This window comes from Bombina bombina, chromosome 9, assembly GCF_027579735.1.
Source record: "Bombina bombina isolate aBomBom1 chromosome 9, aBomBom1.pri, whole genome shotgun sequence".
Classification (NCBI taxonomy): domain Eukaryota; kingdom Metazoa; phylum Chordata; class Amphibia; order Anura; family Bombinatoridae; genus Bombina; species Bombina bombina.
In genome coordinates this window covers 205,627,060-205,646,961 of record NC_069507.1, presented here as the reverse complement: position 1 = coordinate 205,646,961, position 19,902 = coordinate 205,627,060, and the positions used below count along the sequence as shown (strand labels likewise).

The window sequence follows — 19,902 nt, the reverse complement described above, 5'->3', positions numbered from 1 at the left end:
ATAATTCTGCACATAGTGCAGAATTATATAACATTATTTAAGTGCTATAGTTCTAAACGGCTTTTTTCTCTAAATATGTTAAAATTACGGCGCTTTTACAGACCCGCTCTCTGCTCTCTGCTGAGCGGGTCTGTAATATTCAGTCAGTGCATCGGGCCATCTGTATAGTCACAGCCCGGCCCGACCGCGCCATAGCACTAAGTGCAGCTCGCTCCTGTCACAGGAGCGAGCTGCACTTAGTGCTATGGCGCGGTCGGGCCGGGCTGTGACTATACAGCTGGCCCGATGCGCTGACTGAATATTACAGACCCGCTCAGCAGAGAGCGGGTCTGTAAAAGCGCCGTAATTTTAACATATTTAAAGAGAAAAAAGCCGTTTAGAACTATAGCACTTAAATAATGTTATATAATTCTGCACTATGTGCAGAATTATATAACATTATTTTTAAGGTTTACTGTCCCTTTAAAATCAAATGCCCTATCTGAGTCATGAAAGTTTAATTTTGACTAGACTGTCCCTTTAATCACTGTTATATGCTGTAAATTAAACATCCTGTTAATTGGCACTTAAAGGTCTTATTGAATTTTGCAGACTACTTAAAGTAGATTTTTTTTATTAAGATGGATCAGAATTATCAAGAATAGGTTTGTAAATGAATTTAAAAGAAATCAGGCATTTATTTTTTTGGTGTATGCATAAATCTGTCTTTTAAATACATTTCTGTAAAATTAAAAGAATTAATACTGGATCAGAAAAAAGGAACAATTACATGAATTAATCACTACTAAAGTGACATATTACTATTATGTGTAATAATGAGGCAAACCTTCCTCCATTAATCTTAGGGCTTTCCGCTTCTCATATGAATGTTTAAATAATATTTAGAATACATTTTTATCATTCTTTTTAAATAGTTTGTTGTATTTTTCAAAACAGCAATACGAATTGTATAAATCAGGACATTTGAAACTGTGATAAAAATGTTAAATGGTGGATACATTGGATTTTTGGCAACTTAAAAGATAAATGGGTTTTATACAGTATCTGAAAGCAATCTCTGGATCCATCAAAAAATCACTTATTCTAAAGAAAGGATCAGTTTTTTATAAAATAAGAAGAATTTCCCAGCTACTTCCAGGCAATATCAGCTAACACACATCTATGTTACTGCATATCAACACATATTTTTTTAATTTCTATTGCTGGTATTGTCCTGACATCTAGTGTCCAAATAAATAATTACACACACAAAAAAACGTTATCTTTGACTGCCATCTAGTGGGCATTTCTAAATTATTAAAAGTAATATAATGCTATAGAAATATTTTGTTTATGGAATGTCAGCATATTATCTATAGCTAAACAAATCAGTAAAAACATAGCATAAATATGGTTATATATTTATATGCAAATTTTAAAATACATTTAGAACTATTTTAAAAAAAAAAAAGAGAGAAAAAGGGGAGTTATGACTAAAATATGACTATGGGGCAAAATAATGCAGCATAAACATATACATGTACACACAAACACACTACAGAGCATATACATGTACACACAAACACACACTACAGAGCACACACAAAGTTATGTACACACTCTATATAATCATATACATGTACATATACAAATACTACATACACACACATTCCCTCTTACATGCACATACTTAAAGGGACACTGAACCCAAATTTTTTCTTTCGTGTTTCAGATAGAGCAGGCAATTTTAAGCAACTTTTTAATTTACGCCTATTGTCAAATTTTCTTCATTCTCTTGGTATCTTTATTTGAAATGCAAGAATGTAAGTTTAGATGCCGGCCCATTTTTAGTGAACAACCTGGGTTGTCCTTGCTGATTGGTGGATAAATTCATCCACCAATAAAAAAGTGCTGTCCAGAGTACTGAAACCAAAAAAAAACATAATTTATGCTTATCTGATAAATGTATTTCTCTTGTGGTGTATCCAGTCCACGGATCATCCATTACTTGTGGGATATTCTCATTCCCAATAGGAAGTTGCAAGAGGACACCCACAGCAGAGCTTTCTATATAGCTCCTCCCCTCACTGCCATATCCAGTCATTCGACCGAAAACAAGCAGAGAAAGGAGAAACCACAGGGTGCAGTGGTGACTGTAGTTTAAAATTAAAAAATACCTGCCTTAAAATGGCAGGGCGGGCCGTGGACTGGATACACCACAAGAGAAATAAATTTATCAGGTAAGCATAAATTATGTTTTCTCTTGTAAGGTGTATCCAGTCCACGGATCATCCATTACTTGTGGGATACCAATACCAAAGCTAAAGTACACGGATGAAGGGAGGGACAAGGCAGGTACTTAAACGGAAGGTACCACTGCCTGTAAAACCTTTCTCCCAAAAATAGCCTCCGAAGAAGCAAAAGTATCAAATTTGTAGAATTTTGAAAAAGTATGAAGCGAAGACCAAGTCACCGCCTTGCAAATCTGTTCAACAGAAGCCTCATTTTTAAAGGCCCATGTGGAAGCCACAGCTCTAGTAGAATGAGCTGTAATCCTTTCTGGAGGCTGCTGGCCAGCAGTCTCATAGGCTAAGCGGATTATGCTTCTTAGCCAAAAAGAAAGAGAGGTTGCCGAAGCCTTTTGACCTCTCCTCTGTCCAGAGTAGACAACAAACAAAGCAGATGTTTGATGAAAATCTTTAGTAGCTTGTAAGTAAAACTTTAAAGCACGAACCACGTCCAGATTGTGTAATAGACGCTCCTTCTTTGAAGAAGGATTAGGACACAAAGACGGAACAACAATCTCTTGATTGATATGCTTATTAGATACCACCACCTTAGGTAAAAACCCAGGTTTGGTACGCAGAACTACCTTATCTGCATGGAAGATCAGATAAGGAGAATCACATTGTAAGGCAGATAACTCGGAAACTCTACGAGCCGAGGAAATAGCTACCAAAAAGAACTTTCCAAGATAAAAGTTTGATATCTATGGATTGAAGAGGTTCAAACGGAACCCCCTGAAGAACTTTAAGAACCAAATTTAAGCTCCAAGGTGGAGCAACAGGTTTAAACACAGGCTTGATTCTAACAAAAACCTGACAAAATGCCTGAACGTCTGGGACATCCGCCAGACGCTTGTGCAAAAGAATAGATAGCGCAGAAATCTGTCCCTTTAAGGAACTAGCTGACAATCCTTTCTCCAATCCTTCTTGGAGAAAAGATAATATCCTGGGAATCCTGACCTTACTCCATGAGTAGCCCTTAGATTCACACCAATAAAGATATTTACGCCATATTTTATGATAGATTTTCCTGGTGACAGGCTTCCGTGCCTGAATTAAGGTATCAATGACTGACTCGGAGAAACCACGCTTTGATAAAATCAAGCATTCAATCTCCAGGCAGTCAGCCTCAGAGAAATTAGATTTGGATGGTTGAAAGGACCTTGAAGTAGAAGGTCCTGTCTCAGCGGCAGAGTCCATGGTGGAAAGGATAACATGTCCACCAGATCGGCATTCCAAGTCCTGCGTGGCCACGCAGGCGCTATCAAGATCACCGATGCTCTCTCCTGCTTGATTTTGGCAATCAGACGAGGGAGCAGAGGAAACAGTGGAAACACATAAGCCAGGTTGAAGGACCAAGGCGCTGCTAGAGCATCTATCAGCGTTGCCTTGGGGTCCCTGGACCTGGATCCGTAACAAGGAAGCTTGGCGTTCTGGCGAGATGCCATGAGATCCAGTTCTGGTTCGCCCCAACGATGAACCAAGTGTGCAAACACCTCCGGATGGAGTTCCCACTGCCCCGGATGAAAAGTCTGTCGACTTAGAAAATCCGCCTCCCAGTTCTCTACACCTGGGATATGGATAGCTGATAGGTGGCAAGAGTGAATCTCTGCCCAGCGAATTATCTTTTTTGAGACTTCTGACATCGCTAGGGAACTCCTTGTTCCCCCTTGATGGTTGATGTAAGCCACAGTCGTGATGTTGTCCGACTGAAATCTGATGAACCTCATTGTCGCTAGATGAGGCCAAGCCTAAAGAGCATTGAATATCGCTCTTAGTTCCAGAATGTTTATTGGAAGGAGTGACTCCTCCTGAGTACACGATCCCTGAGCCTTCAGGGAGTTCCAGACTGCACCCCAACCTAGAAGGCTGGCATCTGTCGTTACAATTGTCCAATCTGGCCTGCGAAAGGTCATACTTTTGGACAGATGGACCCGAGATAGCCACCAGAGAAGAGAATACCTGGTCTCTTGGTCCAGATTCAGTAGAGGGGACAAATCTGTGTAATCCCCATTCCACTGACTGAGCATGCATAGTTGCAGCAGTCTGAGATGTAGGCGTGCAAACGGCACTATGTCCATTGCCGCTACCATTAAGCCGATTACTTCCATGCACTGAGCCACCGAATGGCGAGGAAAGGAATAAAGAACACGGCAGGAATTTAGAAGTTTTGATAAACTGGACTCCTTCAGGTAAATTTTCATTTCTACAGAATCTATCAGAGTCCCTAGGAAGGAAACTCTTGTGAGGGGGGATAGAGAACTCTTTTTCTCGTTCACCTTCCACCCATGCGACCTCAGAAATGCCAACACTATGTCCGTATGAGACTTGGCAATTTGGAAGTTTGACGCCTGAATCAGGATGTCGTCTTAATAAGGGGCCAATGCTATGCCCCGTGGCCTTAGGACCACCAGAAGCGACCCCAGAACCTTCGTAAAAATTCTTGGGGCTGTAGCTAACCCAAAGGGAAGAGCTACAAACTGGTAGTGCCTGTCTAGGAAGGCAAACCTGAGAAACCGATGATGATCTTTGTGCATCGGAATGTGCAGATAAGCATCCTTTAAATCCACTGTAGTCATGTATTGACCCTCCTGGATCATAGGTAGGATGGTACGAATAGTCTCCATCTTGAATAATGGAACTCTGAGGAATTTGTTTAAGATCTTTAGATCCAAAATTGGTCTGAAGGTTCCCTCTTTTTTGGGAACCACAAACAGATTTGAGTAAAATCCCTGTCCCTGTTCCTCCTTTGGGACTGGATGGATCACTCTCATAACTAGGTCTTCGTGTACACAGTGTAAGAATGCCTCTCTCTTTATCTGGTTTGCAGATAATTGTGAAAGGTGAAATCTCCCTTTTGGGGGGGAAGCCTTGAAGTCCAGAAGATATCCCTGGGATATAATTTCCAACGCCCAGGGATCCTGGACATCTCTTGCCCACGCCTGGGCGAAGAGCGAAAGTCTGCCCCCTACTAGATCCGTTACCGGATAGTGGGCCGTTCCTTCATGCTGTCTTAGAGGCAGCAGCAGGCTTTTTGGCCTGCTTACCCTTGTTCCAGGTCTGGTTAGGTCTCCAGACCGTCTTAGACTGAGCAAAAGTTCCCTCATGTTTTGCATTAGAGGAAGTTGATGCCGTACTTGCCTTGAAGTTTCGAAAGGCACGAAAATTAGACTGTTTGGCCCTTGGTTTGGACCTATCCTGAGGAAGGGCATGACCTTTTCCTCCAGTGATATCAGCAATAATCTCCTTCAAACCAGGCCCGAATAGGGTCTGCTCCTTGAAGGGAATGTTAAGCAGCTTGGATTTTGAAGTAACGTCAGCTGACCATGATTTAAGCCATAGCGCTCTGCGCGCCTGGATAGCAAAACCAGAATTCTTAGCCGTTAGTTTAGTCAAATGAACAATGGCATCATAAACAAAAGAATTGGCTAGCTTAAGTGCTCTAAGCTTTTCAAGTATTTCATCCAATGGAGTCGCTACCTGTAAAGCCTCTTCCAGAGACTCAAACCAGAACGCCGCAGCAGCAGTGACAGGCGCAATGCATGCAAGGGGCTGTAGGGTAAAACCCTGTTGAATAAACATTTTCTTAAGGTACCCTCTAACTTTTTATCCATTGGATCTAAGAAAGCACAACTGTCCTCGACAGGGATAGTAGTACGCTTTGCTAGAGTAGAAACTGCTCCCTCCACCTTAGGAACTGTCTGCCATAAGTCCCGTGTGGTGGCGTCTATTGGAAACATTTTTCTAAAAACAGGAGGGGGAGAGAACGGCACACCTGGTCTATCCCATTCCTTAGTAATAATTTCTGTAAACCTTTTAGGTATTGGAAAAACATCAGTACACACCAGCACTGCATAGTATTTATCTACACAATTTCTCTGGCACTGCAATTGTATCACAGTCATTCAGAGCAGCTAAAACCTCCCTGAGTAACACGCAGAGGTGTTCAAGCTTATATTTAAATGTAGAAATATCAGAATCAGGTTGCATCATCTTCCCTGAGTCAGAAATATCACCCACAGAAAGAAGCTCTCCTTCTTCAGCTTCTGCATATTGTGAGGCAGTATCAGACATAGTTCTTAAAGCGTCAGTATGCTCTGTATTTCGTCTAACTCCAGAGCTATCTCGCTTTCCTCTAAATACAGGTAGTCTGGCTAATACCGCTGACAGTGTATTATCCATGACTGCCGCCATGTCTTGTAAAGTAAACGCTATGGGCGCCGTGGATGTACTTGGCGCCATTTGAGCGTGAGTCCCTTGAGCGGGAGTCAAAGGATCCGACATGTGGGGAGAGTTAGTCGGCATAACTTCCCCCTCGTCAGATTCCTCTGGTGATAAATTTTTTAAAGACAGAATATGATCTTTATTGCTTAAAGTGAAATCAGTACATTTGGTACACATTCTAAGAGGGGGTTCCACCATGGCTTTTAAACATAATGAACAAGGAGTTTCCTCTATGTCAGACATGTTTATACAGACTAGCAATGAGACTAGCAAGCTTGGAAAACACTTTAAATCAAGTTAACAAGCAAATATAAAAAACGGTACTGTGCCTTTAAGAGAAACAAATTTTGTCAGAATTTGAAAAACAGTGAAAAAAGGCAGTAAATCAAACAAAATGTTTAGTGTGTATAATAATCTAACAGAGCATTGCACCCACTTGCAAATGGATGATTAACCCCTTAGTTCAAAAACCGGATAAAAAAAACGATAGACGTTTTTTTAACAGTCACACCAAACTGCCACAGCTTGCTGTGTGCCTACCTTCCCCAACAAACGATTTTGGAAGCCTAAGAGCCCTTTAGAGATGTCCTGTAGCATTCAGGGAACTCCTGGATGTCTCAGTCTGTAATAGTTAATGCACAAAAAGCACTAAACTAGGCCCCTCCCACTCATAGTAACACAGTGGAAAGCCTCAGGAAACTGTTTCTAGGCAAATTTAAGCCAGCCATGTGGAAAAAAACTAGGCCCCAATAAAGTTTTATCACCAAAGTATATATAAAAACGTTTAAACATGCCAGCAAACGTTTTATATTGTAAATATAAAAGAGTATTACCTCAGAAAGTAAGCATGATACCAGTCGCTATTAAATCACTGTATTCAGGCTTACCTTACATAAATTTGGTATCAGCAGCATTTTCTAGCCTTCACATCTTCTAGAAAAATATTAACTGCACATACCTCATAGCAGGATAACCTGCACGCCATTCCCCCGCTGAAGTTATCTCTCTCTTCAGACATGTGTGAGAACAGCAATGGATCTTAGTTACAACCTGCTAAGATCGTAGAAATCCCAGGCAAATTCTTCTTTTTCCTGCCTGGAACAAAATAGCACAACTCCGGTACTATTTAAAAATAATAAACTCTTGATTGAAGCAAAATAACAGCTACATTTCACCACTTATCTCTTACTACCTCCATGCTTGTTGAGAGTTGCAAGAGAATGACTGGGTATGGCAGTGAGGGGAGGAGCTATATAGACAGCTCTGCTGTGGGTGTCCTCTTGCAACTTCCTGTTGGGAATGAGAATATCCCACAAGTAATGGATGATCTGTGGACTGGATACACCTTACAAGAGAAAAGCTTAGATGCCTTCTTTTTCAAATAATGATAGCAAGAGAACGAAGAAAAATTGATAACAGAATTTATGTTTACCTGATAAATTACTTTCTCCAACGGTGTGTCCGGTCCACGGCGTCATCCTTACTTGTGGGATATTCTCTTCCCCAACAGGAAATGGCAAAGAGCCCAGCAAAGCTGGTCACATGATCCCTCCTAGGCTCCGCCTTCCCCAGTCATTCGACCGACGTAAAGGAGGAATATTTGCATAGGAGAAATCATATGATACCGTGGTGACTGTAGTTAAAGAAAATAAAGCATCAGACCTGATTAAAAAACCAGGGCGGGCCGTGGACCGGACACACCGTTGGAGAAAGTAATTTATCAGGTAAACATAAATTCTGTTTTCTCCAACATAGGTGTGTCCGGTCCACGGCGTCATCCTTACTTGTGGGAACCAATACCAAAGCTTTAGGACACGGATGATGGGAGGGAGCAAATCAGGTCACCTAGATGGAAGGCACCACGGTTTGCAAAACCTTTCTCCCAAAAATAGCCTCAGAAGAAGCAAAAGTATCAAATTTGTAAAATTTGGTAAAAGTGTGCAGTGAAGACCAAGTCGCTGCCTTACATATCTGATCAACAGAAGCCTCGTTCTTAAAGGCCCATGTGGAAGCCACGGCCCTAGTGGAATGAGCTGTGATTCTTTCAGGAGGCTGCCGTCCGGCAGTCTCATAAGCCAATCTGATGATGCTTTTAAGCCAAAAAGAGAGAGAGGTAGAAGTTGCTTTTTGACCTTTCCTTTTACCAGAATAAACAACAAACAAGGAAGATGTTTGTCTGAAATCCTTTGTAGCATCTAAATAGAATTTTAGAGCACGGACAACGTCCAAATTGTGTAACAAACGTTCCTTCTATGAAACTGGATTCGGACACAAAGAAGGTACAACTATCTCCTGGTTAATATTTTTGTTGGAAACAACCTTCGGAAGAAAACCAGGCTCAGTACGTAAAACCACCTTATCTGCATGGACCAGATAGGGCGGAGAACACTGCAGAGCAGATAACTCAGAAACTCTTCTAGCGGAAGAAATTGCAACCTAAAACAAAACTTTCCAAGATAATAACTTAATATCTACGGAATGTAAGGGTTCAAACGGAACCCCTTGAAGAACTGAAAGAACTAGATTAAGACTCCAGGGAAGAGTCAAAGGTCTGTAAACAGGCTTGATTCTAACCAGAGCCTGAACAAACGCTTAAACTTCTGGCACAGCTGCCAGCCTTTTGTGAAGTAAAACAGATAAAGCAGAGATCTGTCCCTTCAGAGAACTCGCAGAAAATCCTTTCTACAAACCTTCTTGTAGAAAGGAAAGAATCTTAGGAATTTTTATCTTGTTCCATGGGAATCCTTTAGATTCACACCAACAGATATATTTTTTCCATATATTATGGTAAATTTTTCTAGTTACAGGCTTTCTAGCCTGAATAAGAGTATCCATTACAGAATCTGAAAACCCACGCTTTGATAAAATCAAGCGTTCAAACTCCAAGCAGTCAGTTGGAGGAAAACCAGATTCGGATGTTCGAATGGACCCTGAATAAGAAGGTCCTGTCTCAAAGGTAGCTTCCATGGTGGAGCCGATGACACATTCACCAGGTCTGCATACCAAGTCCTGCGTGGCCACACAGGAACTATCAAGGTCACCGAAGCCCTCTCCAGATTGATCCTGGCTACCAGCCTGGGAATGAGAGGAAACGGTGGGAATACATAAGCTAGGTTGAAGATCCAAGGTGCTACTATTGTATCCAATAGAGTCGCCTTGGGATCCCTGGATTTGGACCCGTAACAAGGGACCATGAAGTTCTGACGAGAGGCCATCAGAACCATGTCTGGAATGCCCCATAATTGAGTTATTTGGGCAAAGATTTCCAGATGGAGTTCCCACTCCCCCGGATGCTCCTCCATCGCCAGGGAACTCCTTGTTACCCCCTGATGGTTGATATATGTAACAGTCGTCATGATGTCTGATTGAAACCTTATGAATTTGGCCTTTGCTAGTCGAGGCCAAGCCTTGAGAGCATTGAATATCGCTCTCAGTTCCATTATGTTTATCGGGAGAAGAGAGTCTTCCCGAAACCATAGACCCTGAGTTTTCAGGGGTTCCCAGACCGTGCCCCAGCCCACCAGACTGGCGTCGGTCGTGACAATGACCTATTCTGGTCTGCGGAAGCTCATTCCCTGTGACAGGTTGTCCAGGTTCAGCCACCAACGGAGTGAATCTCTGGTTATTTGATCTACTTGTATCGTCGGAGACAAGTCTGTATAATCCCCATTCCACTGTCTGAGCATGCACAGGTGCAATGGTCTTAGATGAATTCGTGCAAAAGGAACTATGTCCATTGCCGCAACCATCAAACCTATTACTTCCATGGACTGCGCTATGGAAGGAAGAAGAACAGAATGAAGTACCTGACAAGAGCTTAGAAATTTTGATTTTCTGGCCTCTGTCAGAAAAACCTTCATTTCTAAGGAAACTATTATTGTTCCCAAGAAGGGAACTCTTGTTGACGGGGACAGAGAACTTTTTTCTATGTTCACTTTCCACCTGTGAGATCTGAGAAAGGCTAGGACAATGTCCGTATGAGCCCTTGCTTTTGACAGAGACGACACTTGAATCAGGATGTCGTCCAAGTAAGGTACTACTGCAATGTCCCTTGGTCTTAGCACCGCTAGAAGGGACCCTAGTACCCTTGTGAAAATCCTTGGAGCAGTGGCTAATCTGAATGGAAGTGCCACAGGTAATGCTTGTCCAGAAAGGCGAACCTTAGGAACCGAAAATGTTCCTTGTGGATAGGAATACGTAGGTACGCATCCTTTAAGTCCACCGTGGTCATGAATTGACCTTCCTGGATGGTAGGAAGGATCGTTCGAATGGTTTCCATTTTGAATGATGAAACCCTTAGAAACTTGTTTAGAATCTTGAGATCTAAAATAGGTCTGAATGTTCCCTCTTTTTTGGGAATTATGAACAGGTTGGAGTAAAAACCCATCCCTTGTTCTCCTAATGGAACAGGATGAATCACTCCCATGCTTAACAGGTCTTCTACACAGTGTAAGAATGCCTGTTCGAAGATAATTGAGACCCGTGGAACCTTCCCCTTGGGGGTAGTTCCCTGAATTCCAGGAGATAACCTTGAGAAACTATTTCTAGCGCCCAAGGATCCTGAACATCTCTTGCCCCAGCCTGAGCAAAGAGAGAAAGTCTGCCCCCCCCCCAGATCCTTCCCAGATCGGGGGCCAACACTTCATGCTGTTTTGGTAGCAGTGGCAGGTGACTTGGCCTGCTTACCCTTGTTCCAGCCTTGCATCGGCCTCCAGGCTGGCTTGGTTTGAGAAGTATTACCCTCTTGCTTAGAGGGTGTAGAATTTGAGGCTGGTCCGTTTCTGCGAAAGGGACGAAAATTTGGCATCTTTTTAGCCTTAAAAGACCTATCCAGAGGAAGGGCGTGGCCCTTTCCCCCAGTGATGTCTGAAATAATCTCTTTCAAGTCAGGGCCAAACAGTGTTTTACCCTTGAAAGGGATGTTAAGCAAAAGCGCTCTGCGCGCCACGATAGCAAACCCTGAATTATTCGCCGCTAATCTAGCTAATTGCAAAGCGGCATCTAAAATAAAAAAGAGTTAGCCAATTTAAGAGCTTGAACTCTGTCCAAAACCTCCTCGTACGAAGATTCTTTATTGAGCGACTTTTCTAGTTCTTCGAACCAGAAACACGCAGCTGTAGTGACAGGAACAATGCATGAAATTGGTTGTAGAAGGTAACCTTGCTGAACAAACATCTTTTTAAGCAAACCCTCTAACCTTTAATCCATAGGATCTTGAAAGCACAACTATCTTCTATAGGAATAGAAGTGCGTTTGTTTAGAGTAGAAACCGCCCCCTCGACCTTGGGGACTGTATGCTATAAGTCCTTTCTGGGGTCGACTATAGGAACTAATTTCTTAAATATAGGGGGAGGACAAAAGGTATGCCGGGCCTTTCCCACTCCTTATTTACTATGTCCGCCACCCGCTTGGGTATAGGAAAAACATCGGGGGGCACCGGAACCTCTAGGAACTTGTCCATCTTACCTAATTTCTCTGGAATGACCAAATTGTCACAATCATCCAGAGTAGATAATACCTCCTTAAGTAGTGCGTGGAGATGTTGAAATTTAAATTTAAAAGTTACAATATCAGGTTCTGCTTGTTGAGAAATTTTCTGAAATTTCTCCCTCAGACAAAACCTCCCTCTTGGCCCCTTCAGATAGGTGTGAGGGTATGTCAGAACAGATATCATCAGCGTCCTCTTGCTCTTCAGTGTTTAAAACAGAGCAATCACGCTTTCTCTGATAAGTAGGCATTTTGAAAAAAAAATGCATGCAATAGAATTATCCATTACAGCCATTAATTGTTGTATGGTAATAAGTATTGGCGCACTAGATGTACTAGGGGCCTCTTGTGTGGGCAAAACTGGTGTAGACACAGAAGGGGATGATGCAGTACCATGCTTACTCCCCTCATTAGAGGAATCATCTTGGGCAATATCATATCTATGGCATTATTATCCCTACTTTGTTTGGACATTATGACACAAATATATCACATATATTTAAATGGGGAGACACATTGGCTTTCATACATATAGAACATCGTTATCTGATGGTTCAGACATGTTAAACAGGCTTAAACTTGTCAACAAAGCACAAAAAACGTTTTACAAAAAAACCGTTACTGTCCCTTTAAATTTCAAACTGAACACACTTTATTACTGAATATGTGAAAAAGTATGAAGGAATTGTTCAAATTTCACCAAAATTTCACCACAGTAACTTAAAGCCTTAAAAGTATTGCACACCAAATTTGAAAGCTTTAACCCTTAAAATAACGGAACCGGAGCCGTTTTTACATTTAACCCCTATACAGTCCCAGGTATCTGCTTTGCTGAGACCCAACCAAGCCCAGAGGGGAATACGATACCAAATGATGCCTTCTATAAGCTTTTTCAGTGGTTCTTAGCTCCTCACACATGCATCTGCATGCCATGCTTTCCAAAAACAACTGCGCATTAGAGGCGCGAAAATGAGGCTCTGTCTATGACTAGAAAAGGCCCCCAGTGAAAAAGGTGTCCAATACAGTGCCTGCCGTTTTTATTAAAACAATCCCCAAGATTTAACAACTATTAAAAGTAATAATCTGCCAAATATACTTAGTAAAGTAATCGTTTTAACCCAGAAAAATGTCTACCAGTTTTTTAAGCCCTAATGAAGCCCTTTATTCTTTTACTTAAACTAAGAAAATGGCTTACCGGTTCCCATAGGGAAAATGACAGCTTCCAGCATTACCGAGTCTTGTTAGAAATGTGTCATACCTCAAGCAGCAAAAGTCTGCTCACTGTTTCCCCCAACTGAAGTTAATTCCTCTCAACAGTCCTGTGTGGAAACAGCCATCGATTTTAGTAACGGTTGCTAAAATCATTTTCCTCTTACAAACAGAAATCTTCATCTCTTTCCTGTTTCAGAGTAAATAGTACATACCAGCACTATTTTAAAATAACAAACTCTTGATTGAAGAATAAAAACTACATTTAAACACCAAAAAACTCTAAGCCATCTCCGTGGAGATGTTGCCTGTACAACGGCAAAGAGAATGACTGGGGAAGGCGGAGCCTAGGAGGGATCATGTGACCAGCTTTGCTGGGCTCTTTGCCATTTCCTGTTGGGGAAGAGAATATCCCACAAGTAAGGATGACGCCGTGGACCGGACACACCTATGTTGGAGAAAATAGGAATAAATTAGAAAGTTGCTTCAAATTGAATGCTCTTTCTGAATTACAAAAGAAAAAAATTGGGTTCAGTGTCCCTTTAATTGATCCAAGGGCCACAGCAGAAAGAGCAGGGCTAAGAGGACCAGCAGACTGGATGCTGTCTGTCGAAGGCTTCAGGGATACAGTGTGAGACGAATCACACAGCCTTAAGACTGATAAGAGCAGTGTCTGCAGCTAAACAGATGTTCAACTCCTCACGTGCCTGCCGCTCGAGCTTTCTGCTGCATGCGCCTACATTCAGCCCTACCCTGAATAATCCCCACCACCAAAGCAGTTACCTGGTAACCCCAGCAGGACCTTTTCTGATGCAGTGGGATTGGCTGGATGCCGAGTTAGGGCTTAGCATTCAGTGCTTCACAGAGCACATCTAAAACAGCACATGGCACTAGCATGGCATGTCACATGACACCGGCACGGTCTGGCACAGTTTCTTACAAATAAATATAAGCAGAGAACTTTTGACTGTCTGTGCCCTCCATGTCACATGACATCAGCAGTCTGGCAAGGACTCTTGGGCCCCACAACTAAGACTGGGCCCTGGGCAGCTGCCCCTTTTGCCCTGTGTTAAAGACGGCCCTGTCAATAATCCTTGAACATTTGGATTTATTAGGTAAATAAAGCAGTAGTACTAGGAACCCTTAACAAAACATGAAACCTTCCTGCTGTTTTTATCATCGTCCTACCTTTTTTCTTTAACAGTCCAGAAGCAGCAACAGCTGATAGGCTCACACAGAGAAACAGATTTTGACAGCAGATAAAAACAAATAAGGTCCATCTAGACTGCCCATATTTATTTATGAAATGTAAAATGAGCCCTTAGAATAACCCTAAGCTGCAAGCCTCTGCCTGTGTAAGGTTGTAATAAACAGCGTGGGCAGAAAATGAGAAATAAGAAACAGGATCTGAGGTTGTATGGATTTGCAGAGTTTTAGTTCCCAGTCTAATTCCTTCTTTCTTACTTTGTTTTCTCTCCACTCTCTTTGTTGCCCAATCTCTAAATATCCCATCAGTGTCCCAGACTAGAAGCCACACCCCCCAGGAACCTCTACTAAAGAAAATCAATAGGAAACCGTCATAAGGCAGCAGGCTAGAATCTTTCCTTTACACTAAATCTTAGTATCTCAGCCCTTCTGTATTTCCCTTCTTACTCACCCTAATTTCTCTCCCCATATCTTTACTCAATCACCTTTTTTTCACCCACATCCTCACATAGACATCTCATATACATTTGGATTCTTTGCATTGTTCAGTTATTTGACAGTTACGGATTATACCATTCTTCGCTGTAGCAACAGGTACAATACATTAGCAATATACATAATTTTTATGAAAAGGACTGTGTATGGCAAGTTAGTGGCTTTGTTTTCACTTTGTATTCTAAGCCATTCTAATCCAATAGAGTGTTTAACCCCTTTGCAGTAGTGCAGTGTTTATAGTTTTTAAAATGATATGCTTTAATGAATTAGACCATGTCACTTTTTGACTATTATGGCCCTTTAATCTATTATCACTTGGGCAATTAAAGGAATATGAAACCTCATTTTTTTTTCATTCTCTAGGGATCCTTTGTTGAACGAGCAGCAATGCACTACTGAGAGCTATCTGAAAAGTCATAATGCAAGGTATAGGATAATGTGATAGGTGGACTTGGAAAGTTTGGAAGTATTAGAGTTTCTCAAGAAGATAATCCTTAAAGGGACACTGAACCCAATTTTTTTCTTTAGCGATTCAGATAGAGCATGACATTTTAAGCAACTTTCTAATTTACTCCAATTATCAAATTTTCTTCATTCTCTTGGAATCTTTATTTGAAATGCAAGAATGTAAGTTTAGATGCCGGCCCATTTTTGGTGAACAACCTAGGTTGTTCTTGCTGATTGGTGGATAAACTCATCCACCAATAAAAAAAAGTGCTGTCCAGAGTCTGAACAAAAAAAAGCTTAGATGCCTTTTTCAAATAAAGATAGCAAGAGAATGAAGAAAAATTGATAATAGGAGTAAATTAGAAAGTTGCTTAAAATTGAATGCTCTATCTGAATAACAAAAGAAAAAAATGGGTTCAATGTCCCTATAAGAGTGCTTGTATTTTCAGACCATTTGGAAGATCAGAGTCAGGAGTCGTAACAATGGTCAGGAGATGACTGTACCCTTGCACTAGCAAGAACAGTCTTCAGGAAAAAAAACTCAAACTGTAGCTCCAGCTCAGTCTGCCTGACTCGAAGTTGATAGACTCTAAAGTGTCTCATACAGGAAGGGATATACTGTATGTAGGTATGGGAGTTCTACCCCAGTGGTTACAGACCACCTACTGCTACAGATATGATTACACAAGAGAGTATGAGGTAAATATTATCAACTTGAATTTTCAGTAAGGTATAGTCAAAATATCCCTGGAGGAAATTCTAGTGGAATTCAGAGAAGTCCCAGAAATCTCCCCTTAAACTCTAAGAGTGAGTGTTTAGAAAACCCACCTGAGATATTTCCTCAGAAAACTCATGCATCAGCAGATAAAAAAAGGCTAGCCTTACAGAGCAAACATTTCACTCAGCTTGATTTATCAAAGCCCCTACAGCTGAAAGTTCTCACAAGAACCTAGAATTTAGATTTATGGAGCATTCTGTTACTGGGTTATTCAAAATAAGGTCCATGGGCAAAAATGCAGCCTTCTCAGAGCTTTACATCTACCCCCCATATTCCCAATAGTTACCATGTTTGCGGCTGAACCATGTACCGCTTCTGGAAATACCATAGAAGAGCTTTGCCAGGAACTGTTTGTGTGTAGCGCACAGCTGTGACGTTTATACTAGAGATCCCAAACTATTTTCTATCGCTTTGCCTTGCAACACCCATTCTTGCAGATGAGTTTGCATTTGCTCATTTTCTACATCTTGCTAGTTTATGAGACTGTATTTATAAGGTTTAAATCACTGTCCGGTACCTTCCTAAAGTATTGCTCACTACAAGTTAGGTTTAAAAATGAGTTTACTAACAATCTCTTCATCAACAACCAAACATTCTACTGGACTTAATTAAATGACTGTATTGTTTACCAAACAGAAAATCAAATGGACTTGAGAATTATTAGTTTAGCCTATTTGATATTTTGCTACAGTGCAGTTTAGCAGCACATAAGGTGAGTAAAATGGTTATCTGGTATTAGCAGCAACAAAAGGTGGTTCTCATATGTCTTTATAAAACACTACTTAGGACTCATTATGACTATTATGTATGGTTCTGTGGATCAGATCGCTAGAAGATTATAAAAAGGACTAGAAACATTTAAATGGAGGGCATGGTCTAAAAAATAAAAAGGAAAGACTTTGTGACCTGCTGTAGGGTAGCTGATTCAGGTGTTTGTTCACGCAAAAGGCTTCCAATTGAAACGGTAAGGACAATACTGAAAGGGAACTCAATAATGCCTGGGATATGCATAGGGCTATCTTAAAGGGACATGAAACCCAATTTTTTTTTTTCATGATTTAGAAAGAGCATGGAATTTTTAACAACTTTATAATTTACTTCTAAAAAAAAAATTAAAAAATTGTATTCTCTATCATGAATCATGAAAGAGAAATGTTGGGTTTAATGTCCCTTTAATATTTAATCAAAGGCTAAAAGGGTCAAAACTGAAATGTTGATGGGTTCACTTCAAATTTTAATAGATGTGTTTTCCTATACACTACCAAAAGCAAAAGTGCTTGCAGTATACGTTATTACCGTTTTTCAGCTGTGAGTACCCCAAGCACCAGTATTCAAACTCTACGTCTCAGAGTCAGCAGGGGCTTGTATGACACAAATTAAGTCATCACAATATACAGCACTGCTAGGTCTCTGAGCTTGAACACTGGTGCACGGGCCCTCACAGCATATGTGTGTATGCCACTGAAAAACAGTAATAACTTTTACTAGAGGTATTTTTGTGGGTGGAACTATACTGTAAAACAATGCTTTATATAAAATTGAAGTGTACATTTAAATGTTGACCTTTCTATCCCTTTAAGCTTACACTTAATAGAATAGTGTCAGATCTGATGGACCTTCTGGGTTCTATCTGATGGCAAATTCTGTTTCTATAACATACTATAAACCACTATGCCTGCTCACACTGTCATGTGCTAGTCCCTTTAATGTAAATATATGAATTAAACATGGTCACAGTTTAAAAAAAACCCATACCATTTACATGCGATCATACTATATTTTTATTTGCAGGTATTACTTCTTACTTATTCTATACCACCATATGTTAGCGGGGGATTGAAATATATTTCTGTCTAAAATTCCAGTACCAAATTTAAAGGTGCACATTTCTAAAACAAAGAGTGACAACGATGGGTGTAACAATGTTTATTAAATTAAAAGATTTCAGCCATTTAATATTACGTAGATTCCACAGAATCTAAGGAGAATAATACATTGTTCCCAAGCATCAAACTGAATCATATTTGTATATTGTGACCTTCTAATAAAGTGTGAACAAGAACGTTCACTGCAAGTCCGGGGTGAAGGGTCAAGATACTTCAAGATATTCCTTTTGTTCTGTGGTGGCTGTTTCATCCCATCAATACCATCATAATACGCTATTGTTCACCTTTTAGAACAGAAACCAGTTCCCCATTTTCTTTCAACTCCTAAAAAGAAAAAAAAAAAGTTATAGCTTTGCATTGTTCAAATGTAACTCACTTAAGGGGACAGTCTAGTCAAAATTAGACTTTCATGATTCAGAAATGGCATACAATTATAAACTACTTTCTATTTTACTTTTATCATCAGATTTGCTTTGTTCTCTTGGTAATATTTGTTCAAAGCTAAACCTAGATAGGCTCATATGCTAATTTCTAAGCCTTTGAAGGACGCCTCTTATCTGAATGCATTTTGCATTTTTTCACAACCAGAGGGCATTATTTCACGTGTGACATATAGATAACATTGTGCTTACTCCCGTGGAGTTACCTAGGAGTCAGCACTGATTGGCTAAAATGCAAGTCTGTCAAACAAATGAAATAAGGGGACAGTCTCCAGAGGCTTAGATACAAGGTAATCACAGAGGTAAAAAGTGTATTAATATAAAACTGTGTTGGTTATGCAGAACTGGGGAATAGGTAATAACATAATTTATGCTTACCTGATAAATTCCTTTCTCCTGTAGTGTGGTCAGTCCACGGGTGATCATTACTTCTGGGATATTAACTGCTCCCCAACAGGAAGTGCAAGAGGATCACCCAAGCAGAGCTGCTATATAGCTCCTCCCCTCTACGTCACACCCAGTCATTCGACCAAGAACCAACGAGAAAGGAGAAGCTAAAGGGTGCAGTGGTGACTGGAGTATAATTTAAAAATTTAGACCTGCCATAAAAAACAGGGCGGGCCGTGGACTGACCACACTACAGGAGAAAGGAATTTATCAGGTAAGCATAAATTATGTTTTCTCCTGTTAAGTGTGGTCAGTCCACGGGTCATCATTACTTCTGGGATACCAATACCAAAGCTAAAAGTACACGGATGACGGGAGGGACAGGCAGGATCTTTATACGGAAGGAACCACTGCCTGAAGAACCTTTCTCCCAAAAACAGCCTCCGAAGAAGCAAAAGTGTCAAATTTGTAAAATTTGGAAAAAGTATGAAGAGAAGACCAAGTTGCCAGCCTTGCAAATCTGTTCAACAGAGGCCTCATTCTTAAAGGCCCAAGTGGAAGCCACAGCTCTAGTAGAATGAGCTGTAATTCTTTCAGGAGGCTGCTGTCCAGCAGTCTCATAAGCTAAACGTATTATGCTACGAAGCCAAAAAGAGAGAGAGGTAGCAGAAGCTTTTTGACCTCTCCTCTGTCCAGAATAAACGACAAACAGGGAAGAGGTTTGTCGAAAATCTTTAGTTGCCTGTAAATAAAATTTCAGGGCACGGACTACATCTAGATTGTGTAGAAGTCGTTCCTTCTTTGAAGAAGGATTAGGACACAATGATGGAACAACAATCTCTTGATTGATATTCCTGTTAGTGACCACCTTAGGTAAGAACCCAGGTTTAGTACGCAGAACTACCTTGGCTGAATGAAAAATCAGATAAGGAGAATCACAATGTAAGGCAGATAACTCAGAGACTCTTCGAGCCGAGGAAATAGCCATTAAAAACAGAACTTTCCAAGATAACAATTTGATATCAATGGAATGAAGGGGTTCAAACGGAACACCCTGTAAGACGTTAAGAACTAAGTTT

The 19,902-nt window shown here is 40.8% G+C and overlaps 1 protein-coding gene across 1 annotated transcript in view; it reads right to left on the bottom strand.

Annotated features, from left to right (window-relative positions):
- Window positions 1-18,020: 18,020 nt before the first annotated feature.
- Window positions 18,021-19,902, bottom strand: part of GLRX3 (glutaredoxin 3) — a 174,085-nt gene continuing 172,203 nt past the window's right edge. The window contains exon 11 of the mRNA XM_053692587.1: window positions 18,021-18,320. Within this exon, the coding sequence (XP_053548562.1) occupies window positions 18,270-18,320 (51 nt within the window). The 3' untranslated portion in view covers window positions 18,021-18,269. The remainder of the gene's footprint in view (window positions 18,321-19,902) is intronic.